A 16789-nucleotide genomic window follows, 5' to 3' on the forward strand; every position below is an offset into this window, starting at 1 on the left:
GCTTGATTGACAGCGCTGAGATGTGAGCCAAATCTATCATCAGCCCCATTTTGCAGTTCAAGGAATGGTTCAGAGAGGTTAGGTACCTTGTTCACAGTCACACAGCAAATGGGTGATGCCGCGCCCTCTGACTCTCAGTCTGTGCTCTCGCTTGGTTGTCTGAACTGTCAGCCCTTGCCTTTCCCTCCAGCTCACTTCTGCATTCCTGATGCCATGTGTGTGCCAGGTGACAGGGACACAGTGAGTGAGACTGAGTTCTATCCTCTTGGAGCTCCCAGCCCAGGGAGGAAGGAGACAGATAAGTAAACGGGACAGGCAGAATGGAGCCAGGATGCTGTGGACGCCCAGAGAGGCCCCTCCCCATGCCAGGCGTGGGCAGACCATTCTCTAGGCGTCAGTGCCAGCTCAGCCCTGAAGGATGAGTAAGCACCAAGCTGGGTGGGACGGCTTTTCTGCACAACGGGGTCAGCCTGGGCCAGAGCCCAGAGGCAAGAGCCAGTGTGACCTGCCAGTCAGTTGTGTTGCTTCAAGTTGCAAGCAGTCTGCTTTACACAATAAAGGGGATTTATTATCTCATGTCACTGAAAGGTCAAAGTGTAGGGCAGGCTGCAGGAGCGGCTAGATCAGGGACTTAACAGCACTTCTCTGGTCCCGTCCAGCAACCCCCTCTTCAAGGAGCAGGCAGAATGACCGGCATGACCCTGACTTCCACATCCAAACATTGGACGGACCAGAGCAAGAGAAAGATTCTTCCCTTTGGACAAAAGTCAGGGGGTTCACTGTGATTGGATAGAATTAGGGCACGTTCTCATCCCTGGACCGACTTCCAGGGTAAGAGGGGTGGGAACCCTCTGCCGGCCAGGTTAAAGCTCAAGGAGCTGGCCTCGGAAGGTTAATCTGTCTCCAGAGCTGCTTCTTGATGGAGGGGCTGGGGAATGGCTGGAAAGGGAGGACCGTGGTCACCATTAGGTTCCAAATACAAGCCAGATTGTCAGGAAAGTGGACAATGGAGCAGTGGGCAGATCAGAATGACCCTGCCGACTGAGCTGAGGTGCCGAGGAAGCTGGAGGGGCCGCAGCACACCTTGGGCTCTGGATGTCTCCAGGCAGGCATTGTGGGTGTGACCATTCCGCGCAGCCTCTTTCTACCCAAAGGTAATCGCTATTCCTTCACGCGTCACCGTCCTGGAAGAAAGTGTGCCCTGCTTGTTGATGATCTCCAGGTTGAGGATGGGGGAGAATTGATCAGACAAGAGATGGGGGCACAGTCCAAGCAAAGACCAAAAGGGCTCATTCATGGTCAAGGGCAGAGGTATGACCACAGCTTTCTCTGCAGAAGCTGGACATCAGTGAAGTCTGGGGACCCATGTTTGCTTTCTTTGATTATGAATGCCCCCCTTCCTTTATATCCCCCCAACTCTGTCCTCTGGAGATCGGTTAACAGACAGGAGGCCTCCTTCCGAGCAGAGCCCCCATCCCTGTTCCCGGTGCCCCAGCCCCTCCAGGTTCAGGGAATCAGAGGACTGTGGGTCTGGATTCAGTCCTGCTCTTCCTTCCCCCGACGACATGGGAAGCCCCTGTTTCTAAGCTGGCGGGAGACTTTGAGGATTACCTGAGTAAATAGATTTGTGTGAAGAATGTGCCACTGTGTCCAGCTTTTAGTGGGTCATTCAAGAATATTCATTCGTTGAAAAAGGAGAATGAAGTTTTGAACAATTGCCTGATAGATACTGGAAGCTCAGCAGCTGTCATTTTATCTTATCTTCCTAACCATTCTGTAAGTGGATGGGGCATTACCCCAATTTACTGAAGAGGAAACTGAGGGCCAGGAAGGTCAATGAACCAGAATTTGAACTTGAACTTGGGCCATCTAAAGTCCACTCTGTGGGACTGAGGATAAATGGTGGAGCCTGAATGGGAAGCAGGGTGCAGGGAAGCCAGGACGAGCCCCTCAGCACACCTCTTATGTTGTCGGCATTGGAATCTAAAAGGAGTGAAGAGGTGGGGGCAGGTGAGGGGGGAATGTGTGTCCTCAGCAGTCCTTGCGACTGCGTCATTAACTCAGTTCCCGAAATTGGGTTGAACGCTTAACTCTACGAGGAAAGACGGGTGGGACACCCACGTGTCCCTCACCAACCTCGCAGAATAGGCCTGGACGTTTCATTGTGTACGGGCACCCACGAAGGCTCAGCGGGTAAAAAAAGTCATTCGTAGTCACCCGCCTGTCCGCTTGACAACAGAGCCGAAGGTAATAGAATTCATCCTGGAGGAGGTGGGGACAGAGGATTTTTTTTTTTATAACACGGTAATAGAATTTCATCCTGTTTCCTTCCTCCTTCTCTGTGCAGATGACAGACAACCCTCTGTGCCTTCATCCAGCGCCCTGCCTGACGGCTACCTCTCTGGCAACGGCCTGGTCAGACCGTTCTAATTAAGCACCATCCTTTCCGGGGACAGTGACAAAGACAGCTTCCTTCTGTCCTGCACCGTGAGCCTTCTTTCCAGGTCCTCGCCCCCCAGGGACCCAACGCCACCACCAAGATTAATTACCCCTCAATCCCTTCGGATGGGAAAGGAAATCACTGGCATTAAGTTTGATGAACGGTTCACCAGGAGATAGTACCGGCAGTCTGAGGTTTGCTGACGAAGCAGGCAGCGTTATTTCTGGAAGAGACAAATTTTGTGCAAGAAGTCACCCCACCTGAATGTCCACGGAGCCTTTGGGTGTCACAGGGTGAAGTCCGGTGCACCGGGACGGCCGTCAACGAGAGGAAGGGAAGTTGGCCATAGCAGGGCTTGAGGCCCCCCGGGAGTCCCTGCCTGGCCTTGGGATCGAGCCCCCACCTCTGGGGTTTTTCTTCCAGGTTCCTCCTCACTTAGGCACGATTTCCTCCCACCCGTCCCTGGGAGTTCTCCTCAGGATAGCAGAAATGGCGACCATGAGGAGAAGGACCCTCAAAGTCCTCACGCTCCTCGTCCTCTTCATCTTCCTCACCTCCTTCCTCCTGAATTACTCCCACATCACGGTGACCACCACCTGGTTCCCCAAGCAGATAGTCATCGAGCTCTCGGAGAACTTCAAGAAGCTGATGACCTACTCTCACAGGCCCTGCACCTGCACCCGCTGCCTCAGCCAGCGCGGGGTCTCGCCCTGGTTCGACGAGCGGTTCAACTGGTCCATGCAGCCGCTGCTGACGGCCCGGAACGCACTCCTGGAGGACGACACCTACAGCTGGTGGCTGGTGAGAGCTGGGGCAATGGGGGGGGGGCGCCTGGGGGTGAGCGGGGGCCCCGCCGGGCGCTGTGCTAGAATCACAGTGTCCATCACTCCTTCCCTCGGTGGTTCCTTCAAACACTACTCACTGCGGAGCTGCTATGTATAAGCCAGAGCAGAAGGTTCTGCGAGGACACTCTGGCCTGAGTACTTTGCGATGTTGGGGTGCATAGGGGCCCTTCCTGGTGGGGTCCTCCGCTGGGGCCGCTGCCCCAGGGCTTTTCGGAGTGTGGTCCCTGCACCAGCAGCGGCAGCCCCATGGCCTGGGAGCCTGTTGGACTGGCAGGATGTGGGGCCTGGTCCAGCCCAACTGTGTCAGGATCCGCATGTTGGGGTGACCCTGGGTGGTGACCCCCTCAGGAGCTTGGAGCTGCCCCAGGAGGTCTTACCAGAAGCAGGTGTTTAATCCTGGATTATCGCTTTTCTTCTATTGTGATAAAATAATATTTATCCCTTAACCATTTATAAGCATACATGACAGCCGCTTTGAGTACATTCACAGGGTCACGTGAGCATCAGCATTATCTAGACCCGGCACTTGGCCATCATCCCCCGACGCCCCATCCCTAACTCCCCTCCCCCCAGTCCCTGCAACCACCGTTCTACCACTTGCTGTCTGTGAACTTGACTCCTAGGAACCTCATGGGAGTAGAGTCACGCGCTCTGTCCTTCTGTGTCTGGCTTACCGCACTCAGCCTGTCTCCGAGGGCCACTCACGCCGCAGCAAGCTTCAGAGTTTCCTTCCTTTTTCAGGACGGGATGATGCTCCGCCGTGTGTATACTCTGCGTTGTTCAATCTGTCCGTCTGTCACTGGGCATGTGGCAGAGCCCCCTTCCACTGCCTGCCTCCCCCCCCCCCCACCAGGGGCAGCGCAGCCGGGCTGACCTGTCTCCTTTGGTCCTCCGCCCACAGAGGCTCCAGCGGGAGAAACACCCCAAGGACTTGAATGACACCATCAAGATGCTTTTCCAAGTGGTGCCAGGGAACGTGGACCCCCTGCTGGAGAAGAAAGCGCAGGGCTGCCGGCGCTGCGCCGTCGTGGGCAACTCGGGCAACCTGAGGGACTCCTCCTACGGGTCCCAGATAGACAGTCACGATTTCGTGCTGAGGTGAGCGCCCGGCCCCTCGCCCAGGCCCCCCCGGGCCTCAGTTTCCCCATCTGTGCATGACAGGCTGGAGATGGACTCACGGGGCCTCTCCGGAGGCAGAGAGGACAGTGGGCCGGGAGCTTGGCCCCAAGAGTTCTGGCGAGACAGCAAGATTAACTCAAAGGCTCTCATTTAATCTTTAAAATGGTTCCCATTTTACAATCTAGGCCATACTATAACTATACGCTTTTAATGTAAAATGTATTTTCCTGCCACCAAGTAAAATAGATACTCCAGGAAGGAGCCCCCTGTCTCTTCTGGGTTTCTTATAATTGCTGTTCTTGGAGCTCAGCATACACCTGGAGGGGACGTCCATGGTGAGGGGCACAGAGTCAGGTTCAGGGTCAGACAGACCCAAGTTCAAGGCTGCCACTTGGTAGCTCTGTGTCTTAGGACACATTCTGTGTGCTCAAGTCCCTCTGACGGTGAGATCTCCACCAGGCACAGCATCGTACAGTTTAACAAGGTGTGGCACTTGGCCGCGCCAGTGTTTGTGCTTAGTAGGTCGTCAGCAGTGGTGACAGTTAAGCTCATTTGAGATTGTAAAAGAGAAAAAAAAAACAAATCTTTTGAGCTGTGTGGTAACTGTCCCCATGGGACAGACGAGGAAAGCGGTGGAAGGAGGGCGCTGGCCTGAGGTCACAGCTGGCCCCTAGGGTCGGCGACCACGTGATGTGACGCCTGTCTTCTCCCCCTTCTCCTTCCAGGATGAACAAGGCCCCCACCATGGGGTTTGAGGTCGACGTGGGGAGCAAGACCACCCACCACCTCGTGTACCCCGAGAGCTTCAGGGAGCTGGCCGAGAACGTCAGCATGGTCCTGGTCCCCTTCAAGATCCTCGATCTGGAGTGGGTGGTCAGCGCCACCACCACGGGCACCATCTCCCAGTAAGCTCCCTCGGGCCGTCTGGATGGGGGTCCGTTGCCTGGCCCTTCACTGACCCTCCTCACCGTGTGGGTGCCCTCAGCACCCCCCCACCAACCACGCTGCTCCCTGCCCCACAGCCTGGCTCACGCTGCTCCTATCCCCGAATGTCTGTCCACACACTTCCTCCCGGGAGGCACCAGCCCCGCAGGCCGCCTCTGACCCTCCATGCTCCCTGCTCCCTGACCTCCCATCACTCTTAACACACCTGAATTGCGGCCTTTGCCCTCCTCCTTGCCTGCATGTGGGCCAGCATGGTGTGCTTCCCAGGAACGCCGGCAACTCCTGGGGAAGGGCCCACCAGAAAGGGCTCAGCGCACCTTACTTCCGCCCCCTGTCTCTGCACTGCCACCTGCTTCTCGAACTCAAAATGCCCTGGATGGGGTGGGGAGCGGGTGGGGAGATGGGATGCCGGGCGGGTCGGCGCTGGCACCACTCACCTGTCATGCGCTGCCTTGAGCCTGGGGAGCTTACACCTTCCGGGCACCCACTCACACCAGGCACGGGCTGCATACTGTTGGCCGAATGGCCCCACTAGCCATTACCCTACCTCCCTCTGCTGGGGAGGACCCCGAGGCAAGGCCAGGCATGGCACCCAGGGCCAGACTCTGCGCAGCCTGGCTCCCACCTGGTCCGCTCCCTCAGGCTGTACCGTGCCTGGAGAGAAGTGGCTTCAGTGTCCAGATGTCCAGAGCCTCCTGGTGTGAGGCCCAGTGAGGACCAGCGTGCAGGACGTGGGAGGGGGCTGTGCCTTCGGGAGAAGGGCTCTGACCAGGGAGCAGTCTGGTGGCCCGGGCTCTTGGCCCTGTCCTTCCACCTGGTCCCAGGGGCTCGGAGTGTAAGTTGTACCTGAGTTAGATCTGGAGTGAAGCCAGGTGGCCTTCATCTTGGAGGTACCCAGACCTTTGCAGGTGAGAGGGAGGCAGCATAGGCCTCATCATCCAGCACCCCAGCAGGGGGTAGGTGCTCTGGCCTCCACGTGCTCCTTCAGGCTGCCAGGGGGGCTTGGAGCAAGTGCCCCTTCTTACCCTTTCTGGGAGAAGGCACGTAAAACAGCAGAAGGTCCTCAAATGAGCCAAGATCGCCCTCTGGTGTCTGTCACGGGCCACTGCTGGGCTGTGGCAGGGAGGTGCTGTCCCTGAGCATCAGAATGCCCCCTAAGCCTGGCCCTGCTTCCCTCTCCAGCCACCCCCAGAACTGCCAGCGGGCAGCCCGGCCACTCCCACATTGACCGTCTGCTCTCTCCTCCCGCAGCACCTACGTGCCTGTCCCCGCGAAGATCAAAGTGAAGAAGAATCAGGTGAGTGGTGGCTGGGGCCCTCCTGCCCATGGGAGAGACAGCACCATCCCCCCGTCCCAGGGGAAACTCGCTGGGAAAGCTTCTCCAAGTGGGGGTACTGGGCCCAGCAGCATCACCGGGGAGACTGTCCCCGAGGCCGATCCCCAGGCTCACCCCAGGCCCCTCTGGGTTTTTGGAAGGCCTCCGGGGTGCCAAGGAGGCTGCAGTTTGAGAACCGCCGCTCTGCGGTGTGAGCTTCTCAAAGCCAGGCCTCCGCTGTGTCTGCAGACCGCACCTGTGTCTCCATCTTCTCCTGGTGTGGGGGGGGCCAAGGCCGGGCAGAGGGCAGGAGGACGAAGGAAGGGAAGTGGCCACCACACTGGTCCTTTGCACATGTGACCTTATCTAGGTGGGGAGATTGGGGTCAGGGAGGCCAGGCATCTTGCCCAGGAGCCTCAGCTGGGCTGTGGTGACGCTGGAGCTGCAGCCCTCCTGGTCTCCCGCACAGGCCTGTCATGTGGGGCTGCTGTGCTGTGGCAAAGAGCCACGTGCAACTCTGTGGGGCGGAGCGGGGGCAGGGGGCTCCCAGGGAGGCCAGGCTGAGGGGTCACCGGGTTCGAGCAGTGTCCCCAGTCCGGGCCTCCCCAGGGACTGCCTGAGGCTTCCTGCCTGACAAGTCCCCTCACTGTCCTCAAGGCAGCTGCGGGTGGTGAGAGGCCACACCTGATGCCAGAACACCCCCAGCTCGGCCGCCACTGGCTGTGCGGCACTGAGCTCATCACGAACCCTCCTGAGTCTCAGCGTCCTCCTTAGTAACAGAAGAAGAGGGGAAGCTCACACATGGGGTCATTTTAGGGACCAGAGTCCATTCAGGCCCAGGCCAGGGGGACCGGGTAGCTCAGTGTGTGAGTTTTTCAGCAGTGTGGCAGGTGTGTCCTTGTCCCTCCTTACCTCCTGTTGTTCCCTGGACCCTCCTCCTGCGGCCCCACTGTCTCACTCAGTCTCTGTCCTCATTGGATTGTCGTGAGATGTCCCCGGCTGGTCAAGCCTCCTCTCCCCAGGGCTTCATCGCCTTCCTGTGCTTTATTTCTCTCCCTGGTCCCAGTTCTTCTCCAGCATCATCTTTCTCTTTCCACTAGAATGCAAACCCCACGAACGCTGGGGCAGTAGTTCCTGTCACACGTAGGTCCCCTCCCGGCCACCAGAGTGTGTCCCACCTATAGGGGGCGGTATCCTTCCCCAGCCGTCTCTCTAAGGCTGTGTGCTCCCCTCCCGCAGATCCTGGTATACCACCCGGCCTTCATCAAGTATGTCTTCGACAGCTGGCTGCAGGGCCACGGGCGGTACCCGTCCACCGGCATCCTCTCGGTCATCTTCTCCCTGCACATCTGTGATGAGGTACGCCACCCTCCCCTGGGCCCACCGGCCGCCCCGGGGGCCAGGGCTCCTCGTGCCTGTTCCAAGGAGAGGCGGTGAGAGCATCTGTGGTCAGGCTGACCTTGGCCCTGACCTCAGACCCCAGGGTGCCTGACGGTGCCTCTCGTGGGGTGCTTTAGGGAAAAAGCTCTCAGGAATGAGTTCTGGCTCGTTCTGTGTGAGCTCCCCAGGCAGAGCCCGGACCAGTGGGTGGAAGCCCAGATTGGGGGCCAAACGGAGGAGCAGATTGCCGTAGGAGATCTGTGTAAGTCTGCCCTCCCGACCTCGGAGCTGAAGCCTAGTACCCAGGCCGCACCGAGACCACTTTCACCAGAACTTCTGAGAGTGGGAACCGGGCACCCAGGGGTTCTACTGTCCCCCAGGGTTGACAACCAGAGGTCTTGGAAAGAGTGCGTTCCCCACCGTGGACCTTCCTTGACATCCCCTAGGCAGAGCTGGGTTGCCGTCGACAATCTGGGCTGTTCACTGCCACCCCAGGCAGAGGAGCAGGAGGGGGACACAGCAGCCCCCACTTTCTCCCTGGTCCTGGGTTCAGGCAGGACACTGAGATGTCCCTTCTGGTCACGTATAACCTGTCCCTGCCCCAGCCTGCTGGCCTTATGACTGGAAATCCCAGGGGCTGGGGATTGAGGGGTTGCCAGGTACACCCATCATCCCGGCCTCACTTGTCTGTCACCACCCTTGTTTCTTCAGCTGGCAACCTGGATGTCCCTCCCAGAAGCTATATCTCCTTATCTCCCACCCCACCTCCATCCAGCTGGTCACAGACCCCGTGGGGCCCGTGACCAGAAATGCTACTCCCATCTCTCCCCTCCTGCTCTGGGGAGGGCTCATGTCCATTCTGGCATTGACCAAAAAAGCTGCCCTTGCCACAGACTTGTCCCCTGCCCCCTGTCTGTCCCCACCCCTCAAATCTGTCACCCCTGCCGCAGCTCAGAAAGCATTCCTCTCCCTGGGAGCCCCTCCCCCTGTCCCTCCCTGACCCTCTGAGACGTACTTTCCACCACCCAACCCCAGGGTCACCTGCTCCCCACTCTGTGCCACCAGAGTCCCCACATTAGCCCCATCCCTCAGGGGCCGCTCAGCACGCGACTTCTGACATTGGCCTTGATTTTACCTGACTCACTTTTGTGGCACCAAACCACGGGGAGTGTTAGGAACCTAGAGGAGGATTTCTATGGTCCTTGGAGATGATGTTTGCAGGTTCGGGAAGGCCTGCAGGCTTCTTTTCTTAGAGACTGTACCTGTTGCCCTACTATGTGGTCCTCACCTTTGCGGCCCCCCCACAGGTGGACTTGTACGGCTTCGGGGCAGACAGCAAAGGCAACTGGCACCACTACTGGGAGAACAACCCGTCGGCGGGGGCTTTCCGCAAGACCGGGGTGCATGATGGAGACTTCGAGTCCGTCGTGATGGCCACCTTGGCGTCCATCAACAAAATCCGCATCTTCAAGGGGAGATGACCCATGAAGGGTCACGGGCGGGTACGCCAGCCAGAGCACGCCTCTAGCTTGTGGCCGGAGCTGTTCATTCCGCTCCGGGGGCTTCAGGGCCAGCCTCAGGGGTGTGCCCCTGTGCCCCTCGCAGCGTCCTGCACCCCCCCATCTGACAGCCTCTGCGCAGTAGGGTCACCAAGTACCGCCGGGGCTGCAGAGCACGTCTCAGGGCTGCCCGGGCGGGGAGACCCCTCACTGCTTCGGAAGATGGGGGGGCGCTATCTTCTGAAGACTCCCGTGTTTTAAAAGGAAAGACTTTCCCAGGGAGGATGGGCAGAGACCTTCCTAGGCCCAGGGGTCCTGGGCTGACTCCCAGACTCTGATTTTTGCTGGGATGTTTCTGAGTGAGGACGGCCTCCGGCATAGGGCCACGTGGGCCATGTCACCACGGGGGGTGAGGTGACACCTTCCTTGCACAATGCCTGGCCTCTCTTGCTTGGCGTGACAACCCTGTGTGCTCACCCGGAAGGTCTGCGTCCTTGGCAAGGTGTTTCTGGCTCCAGCAGAGGTCTTTTTTCCCAGCCGATGTTCTCTTGGGTGATCACTCTGTCGTTAAAGCTATGGCTGAGAGCAGAGCTGGCTACTTCCATGTGCCTTTGTATTGGGGAGAAATGCATGCATTGGCTGAAATGAGGCAAGCACCCCAACTCGGGAAAGGGGACCCCTGGCAACCACCCCCGTTGCTGTTAGCTGGGGACATCTTCTCATTTCCTGAGTCAGCCCCTGAATCAGTTCAAAGCTCAGAAGCCGTGGAACATCACTCCTTTTTCCACAGACAGTTGGACGCGGTGCCCATCGCCTCCGAAGCCCACGGAGAGGGTCTCCCCCGCCCGCATCCCCCCCAGAGCCCATGCTCTGGGCCCAGTCCCTGCTGGCCAGCTGCATGGTGCCCTGGGGGTGGGGGAGCCACCCTAGGAATGTGACTCAGAGCGGGGGGGGGGGGGGGTCATACCTCATTCTCACTCTCTTTCTTCCTCATCAACCTTCCTGATTATTTATTGATTTTGTTGCATTCAGCTGATATCATGTGCACTTTCTGGCTCTGTTGCTGGTCCTGGGGTTTTAATTAAGCTTTCTTCTGCTCCACCCCGCAGCTGGGGAGTGGGGAGCTTACCATGAGCTCTGTTGGAATCCTCAGACTCAGGTGTTGGTGGTAACTAGGGTGGGTAATACTTGCGGCAGGTTGTTGGGTTTGTGGAATGCCCTGTGCCTCCTTCTCTCCCAGCCCTGCCTTCTCTTTTCTCTTTGGGATCTTGGGTCCAGCCTCAGGCCAGGACACTCCAAAACCCTCGGGACCGGTGAGAAGTGGAGTCCCAGGCATAGGGGGGAAGTGATGGTTGGCTCCAGTTACTGACATTTCATCAGAAAAACCACTTGTTCCTGTTGAGAGCATTTCCCAAAAGGCCACCACTACCCTGAGGGGTGTGGCAGGGCCCTTCGTAGTGGTGTGTGGAGGAGGGACCTGCCTCCTCTGCCCCTTGCAGTGCCCTGGCCAGCCCTGCGCTCCTGGCCTCAGCTTCTCCTTCTGCCGATGGGGAGAGAGGAACTGTGGGGGCTCAGGGGCCACAGATGGTGTCAGGCAATTCAAGAGAGTCCCCAGAAGTGGCATGCCACATTTTTTTCTGAGTCTGTACATATGAGCATTTTCCTGGGGAAAGGGTTTTATAGCTTTTATTAGATGCTGAAAGATTCAGAATCCAGAAAGTGTTTTTTAAAAACAAACAAACAAGAAAACCTACCCCAGCTGTAAAATCCTCTAAAACTTAAGGACGCTCTTGACTGATAAAGGCTAGAGATTGCTGTGAGGACAGGCCATCATAGGGCAGGCTCACGGCGGCACTTGACGTGAGACGTGAGGAACTCAGCGAGCGGCTGGTGGCTGGCCAGTTCATCCCAGGGACACACCGTATGGAAAATGGTCACGGGGACAGGGAGCAGTGTGACCGGCTCCTGAGCTCTCTCCCCTTCTCCTGCAAGTCGAGTCTGTTCAGCATGTCACGTTCAGGACAAGAACCTGCTTCTTTGGGCTTTGCAGCCAGAGCAGGCCCCCAAAGGGAGGACATGTCCCCAGCTGAGCTGCATGCTGCTTGGATCTGCTGCCTGCTCCCTGTCCTGCCCCCTCTTTCCCACTAGGCTGCTCAAGCTGTGGGGTTTCTTCCATTTCTTGGAATCTGGCTCTCCCATTTCACAGATGAGAACAGCAAGGCCCAGGGAGGGACACGACTTGCAGAAGTGAACTGATTGAGACAGATAGCACAGCCCAAACATTTTTGAGCAAAAACAGGATGCGACCGACTCAACGTTTAAAACGTCCAGGGGTGGGCTTCCCCAGCAAGGTTTTCCCCCTAACTCAAGGCGCTATTCCTGGGGGCAGGCTGCTGGCTGCTCAGCCTCTGGCCACCAGCTGCCTCCTCAGGCTCCCCCAGGGGCTCTGGCAAGCTGTAGTCCCTGCCTCCTCAATGCCAACCCCCCCCCCACAGGGAGGGGAGAGCTGTGTGCTCCCATAGCCCCAGCCATGACACCTTGTGTCTTATTCCCTTAGCAAAGGGGACTGACAAAACAAACGCCAGTCATTGTGGCCAGGATTATAAGTAAATGCATCGATTGGCTTAAAGCAACAGGACCCATGTGGCGGGTGAGACCGGCTGAGGGTTGGACCTGAGTGTTTCTTGTAAGGCATTCGGTGGCGCTGTGGGCAGCAGAACAAGAAGCAGCCACACAGGGAGACTCTGGCATGTCCGCCACCTTCCCATGGTTGGGCTGAGCTCATCTGTCCTCCACCCTGCAGGCAGCCCTGGCACACTCTCCACCCCCCCCACCCCCACCCCCCCCCCCCCGTCTCCCTGGACCCCCTGCCCTCACCCACCTGTTGAGGGAGAAAGGAGGCAGGCTTGTAGCCTCTGGCTCCCAGAGTGACCTGGGGCAGAGCAGAAAGTGCTTACATTGATGCTGTGGAAACCCTCAGGTATGGCCCAGCAAGCCACGTGGCCAGGCTTAGCGGGAGAAACCAGCTAAAAGGAAAGATAAGCAATAGGCAAGGCGGGCACGGTGGAGAGGGCGGATGCAAGGCTTGGTGGCATCTGGGTCTCTGCTGTGGCCGACAGGGCAGCGAGAGGCCGGCCCTGCCCCGACACACACTGGGCCTCTGGGTCAAAGATAGAATCGATTCAAAATATTGGAACTGCTGTTTGCTTTACCTGTGCTCTTTGAGGCAGCCTGAGCCCAGAGAGATGAAACTCAGGAAAGAGTCACCTAACCTCTCCGAGCCGTACCTGCCTCACTCGTCACACACGGTCCCTCGCCTTGTCCTGGAACCCCAAGGCCCGAGTGGCCTTTGTCAGGCATGAGATGGCTGGATGCCGGCCATGTACCATCCAGACTCAGCACTGTCCTCTCCCTTGGACATCTGGGTTGCAGCCACTAGGCCACAGGCCACCAGCTGGTGGTCCTCCCCTGGCCCCTGGGCTGGCCAGTGTTGACATAGTCAGCTTTCCTCCTCTCGTTTGTCCTGGACCCAGGGGCTCTGCGTGACAACTCTGCGAAGAAAAGAAGGGGGCTTAGGGGGAGCGGCAGTGACGAGCGGAGCGCATCTTACCCACAGCAGGCATTAGCACTTTCTTCCTCGGCAAAGAGCACTGCGCTTCCTCCAGGCGGCCTCCCTCCCGATGTCCCTCGGGACTCATGATGTTTGGGGTCGGCTACAGTATGGATCTGCCATCTGTGTCCCATGGGCCCAAGCCCTGAGCCGGACACCAGCTTAAACCCCAGCCCGGGTCAGGAACCCCCCAGCCCTCAGGGTGAGCCGGGTGCCTGACCACGTTAGCACGTCACGGAATTCACATCAAAGCCAAAGTCTCCTGAGCACTTTTTCTTTTTGGCAGTCTTGTTTGCTTGGTTGTTGGTGTTCCTCGATTTTTCCTCCTCTACTACCCGGCCTCGCCCTCGCGTTCCGGGGCCGAGCGTTAATCTAGATGCGCTTCGAGTGAGGTTAGCGAGAGTCGCCGTCCTCAGCCTCTGCTGTGTTTTATTTATTGTTGAACTCATTTCCAATGATCTGAATCAAAGTGAATTTTTTAAAAAAGCTATTTTATTGTTTGAGTGTGTGTGTCCTTTTTCTAGGGCGGTCAAGCCCTTAGGCCACCCCTCACGGTTGCCACTCAGGAGAGATTTTCACTCCAGAGGGGACCCGAGGCTTTCCCTCCTGGGCCTTCTGGGTTAGCGTCCACCCCTATTTAGTGCCCGGGGGGAGAGCTGCATCTCTCCCTGCTGCGGGGCTGCGGGGCGTCAGCAAACCTGTCTGAGCCTCAGCTGGCTGTCTGCTCTGTGAAATGGGAGCCACAGCAGCAGCTGCCCTAAGGGGGGTGAGATCAAGAAGAAATGCATCTCCTGAGGCCTGAGGAGATTCACGCCAGCCAGCCGCTCTGCGGAGGGCCTGGCTAGGGGAGGCGTTGGTGAACTTAGAGGGCCCCTCTGTGGAGCCGGGCGGCCTTGTTCAGATGGCGTTGCTCGGCCGCCATGCAGGTGAGGTCTGGGGGAAGGAAGAAGCAGAAGGCAGGAGATGAAGAGTATAGAGTGGGACTGGCTGCAGTGGGAGAACTTGAAGTGATGGAAGCCGCTGGGGAAGGAGGACAGACGGGCTGGAGCTGGTGGAGGGGGCACGTCGCAAAGCAGGGGACTGGAGTCCTGCGGGTGTCAGGGCACGGGACATGAACAGAAGCCGCTGTGAGAGCAGGAAAGCTGTGGGCACAGGTGTCTGAATGAGTGGCCTTCAAGATGGGGTCGCTCCAGGTGGTGGAGAGGAGGTGGAGGGAGGGAGTGAGGGGAGTAGACTCCCGGGGTCTGGGAGGGCGGGTCCTGTATGTGAGCTGCACAAGGACACTGAAGTCACCAGGATAAGGGCACAAGTTGGTTGGTTGTAAACACACTTAATGTACAAAGTCTGCCAGGAAGGAGAGAAAGTAGGCAGCAAGGTGCTGGGGACCCTTGGGAGAAAAAGGCTAAGTACTGTATAGGCAGATACAGCCAAGAGAAATTAGGGGCGGGTTGTGAAGTCCAGAAACATCAGTGGGTGCCCACAGAACCACAGTCCTCACCCCGACATCTCCGCCGCTGGGAGCTGGGCCAGAACCTGCCCCAAGTACATCTCAGAAGTCGGGGCAGGGATTCTGCCTCTGCAGGGCCAGCAGCCCCTGGGATGCCACACACCTGGCTCGCAGAAGACCTTAAGCAAAGGGTTGTGATTGCTGTCAATCAACACAGGGCCTCCTTTCTGGAGCCTTCTGGCAGGAGGGCTCACGTATAACTTTGGCCACTGAGGTTGAATGCCCCGAGGCACCTTCGGATCCACAGATGTCCACGTTCAGCTTTCTGTGCACCACCCCCACCCATTCTGAGAACTCCTTTCCCCCCGGGTTTTATAGCAGCTGGACAGGCTTTCCTGAAACTTTGTCCCAAACAGGGAGGTATTGTTATTACAGATTTGCTGCAAGATTCCTGCCCTTTCTAAGTCCCCCAAGGAGGGGGCTTGGCTGGCTCAGGGCACCCACAGGTCCCGGGAGTCACACGCCCAGACCCGGATCCTCTCTGTAAGGTGAAGAGTGGTGATTCCTGGTGTGTCTGCTTCGTGGGACTGTGGGAAAACTAACCCATTTTACATATCCATTCATTTCATTGCACAAATACATACAGAGGACCACTGGGGGCTGAGGATACAGAGATGGGTGAGCCAACGTCACTGCCACTAGAGGGTCACAGACCGATTGGGGGACAGGCAGCCGGCGGCAACACCAGGAACAATTGTAGATGACCAGTAACGACCATGGCTCCCTTCTGCACGCTATCAATTTGGACTAAGCATTTTGCCTCCATGAATCTCACCCATTCCTGCAACAGTTCTGGCAAGAGGCATGATTCCTGCTGCAGGACGAAGAAACTGAGCCTCAAGGAGGCAAAACAACTTGCCAGGGAGGAGAAGGTGTGGCCAGGACTTCAAAAGCAAGGTGCTGAGTTCAGGAACGCTGGGTAAGGATTATAAGCCTCCGTACCCCTCGGGAGCAGGGGGACACGGTTCTCAGCTTCACTCCAAGCCCAAGCACTTTGGAGAGGAGCCCCCACAGGCTGTTTCGTTGCGGAAGAGCCCGCCCTGCCCTGGGAATGCCCAGAGTTGCCAAAATGTTCCTACTGACATTGGCCAAGAGCACAGACCAGGCTTCCTACTGATGGTGGCCACTAGAGGGTGCGATGGACCCACTCTCAGCCGATAGATTCTTTCCACACAGGCTTTGGTTGGGACCCAACCACCGGAGCAAAGACACACGCCGTGTATAGGGTCAGAACTTACAAAGGCTTGGCATTAGGTAGTATCAAGTCCAACGCCCTCCAGATAAGGACAGGAACACACCTGCCACTGGGTCAAGAGGAAGTCCCAACCAAGTTGGAAAAGGTCAGAACCCCAGACAAGGGGACCAGCTGGAAGGCTTTGTCACCCAGCACGGCTGGCCCCAGGCCCGGGCCTGACCCCCAGACCTGGGAATTCTCACTCCCGCCCCTTCTCCATGACTCATTTGCTTTATAATCTAAAGGGAAAACCTGACCCCTTCGAGCCTTGGTTTCTGGATCTGTAAGGTGGGTATTAAATGACAGAGTATTTGAAACAGGCAGGGCAGGCACCCTGTTCTGAGTCCTGTCCATGCCGGGCATCATCGTGCATCTTCTCAGTTACATCTCACGGCAGCCAGAAGGATGGGACGGCGGCCTTCCTCCCAGAGGGGCTCCGATGCAGGCGCTGGAAGTGATTTGTCCTTGGCCTCACACTCTACGGGGCTCAGGGGGACTAAAGACCAGACCTGGTCCCACCTACCAGACGGGATGGGCTAATGCCATGGTAACAGAGAAGCCCCCCACCCCAGTGACTCAGATCGGGCAGCACAGGTTTACTTCCTGCTGCGTCAGAGTCTCATGGGGTCCTGACGTGGTCCCTCCATGGGGTGACTCAGGCTTCCGGGCTCCTTGCATCTTACAAGAAGGCCAACTTCAACTCGAACATGTGGGCTTCAAGGTCACCGTGCAAGGGGAAGTGGGACAGGGATAGCTCACTAGCTCTGAACTGTCTCCACTTGGAGTCACCACGCATGCCCTCCACTCACGTGGCCACAGTGGCCCACATGGTCAGAGCAAACCTACAAGAGGGGCTGGGAGCTGGGAGAGTCGGGTGCACTGACTCTTTCTTCCC

The 16789-nt window shown here is 57.7% G+C and overlaps 1 protein-coding gene across 6 annotated transcripts in view; it reads left to right on the forward strand.

The window, feature by feature from the left end:
* The window catches only part of ST3GAL1 (ST3 beta-galactoside alpha-2,3-sialyltransferase 1), a 63115-nt gene extending 49462 nt beyond the window's left edge, over positions 1-13653 (forward strand). For all 6 annotated transcript variants that reach the window (XM_045181580.2, XM_045181581.2, XM_045181579.2 and 3 more), the window contains 6 exons: positions 2348-3241; positions 4187-4383; positions 5130-5309; positions 6601-6646; positions 7904-8023; positions 9352-13653. In XM_045181580.2, the coding sequence (XP_045037515.1) occupies positions 2930-3241; positions 4187-4383; positions 5130-5309; positions 6601-6646; positions 7904-8023; positions 9352-9525 (1029 nt within the window). In that variant the 5' untranslated portion in view covers positions 2348-2929 and the 3' untranslated portion in view covers positions 9526-13653. The remainder of the gene's footprint in view (positions 1-2347; positions 3242-4186; positions 4384-5129; positions 5310-6600; positions 6647-7903; positions 8024-9351) is intronic.
* Positions 13654-16789: the final 3136 nt, after the last annotated feature.

The sequence above is a fragment of the Desmodus rotundus genome, chromosome 8 (genome assembly GCF_022682495.2).
Source record: "Desmodus rotundus isolate HL8 chromosome 8, HLdesRot8A.1, whole genome shotgun sequence".
Taxonomy (NCBI): domain Eukaryota; kingdom Metazoa; phylum Chordata; class Mammalia; order Chiroptera; family Phyllostomidae; genus Desmodus; species Desmodus rotundus.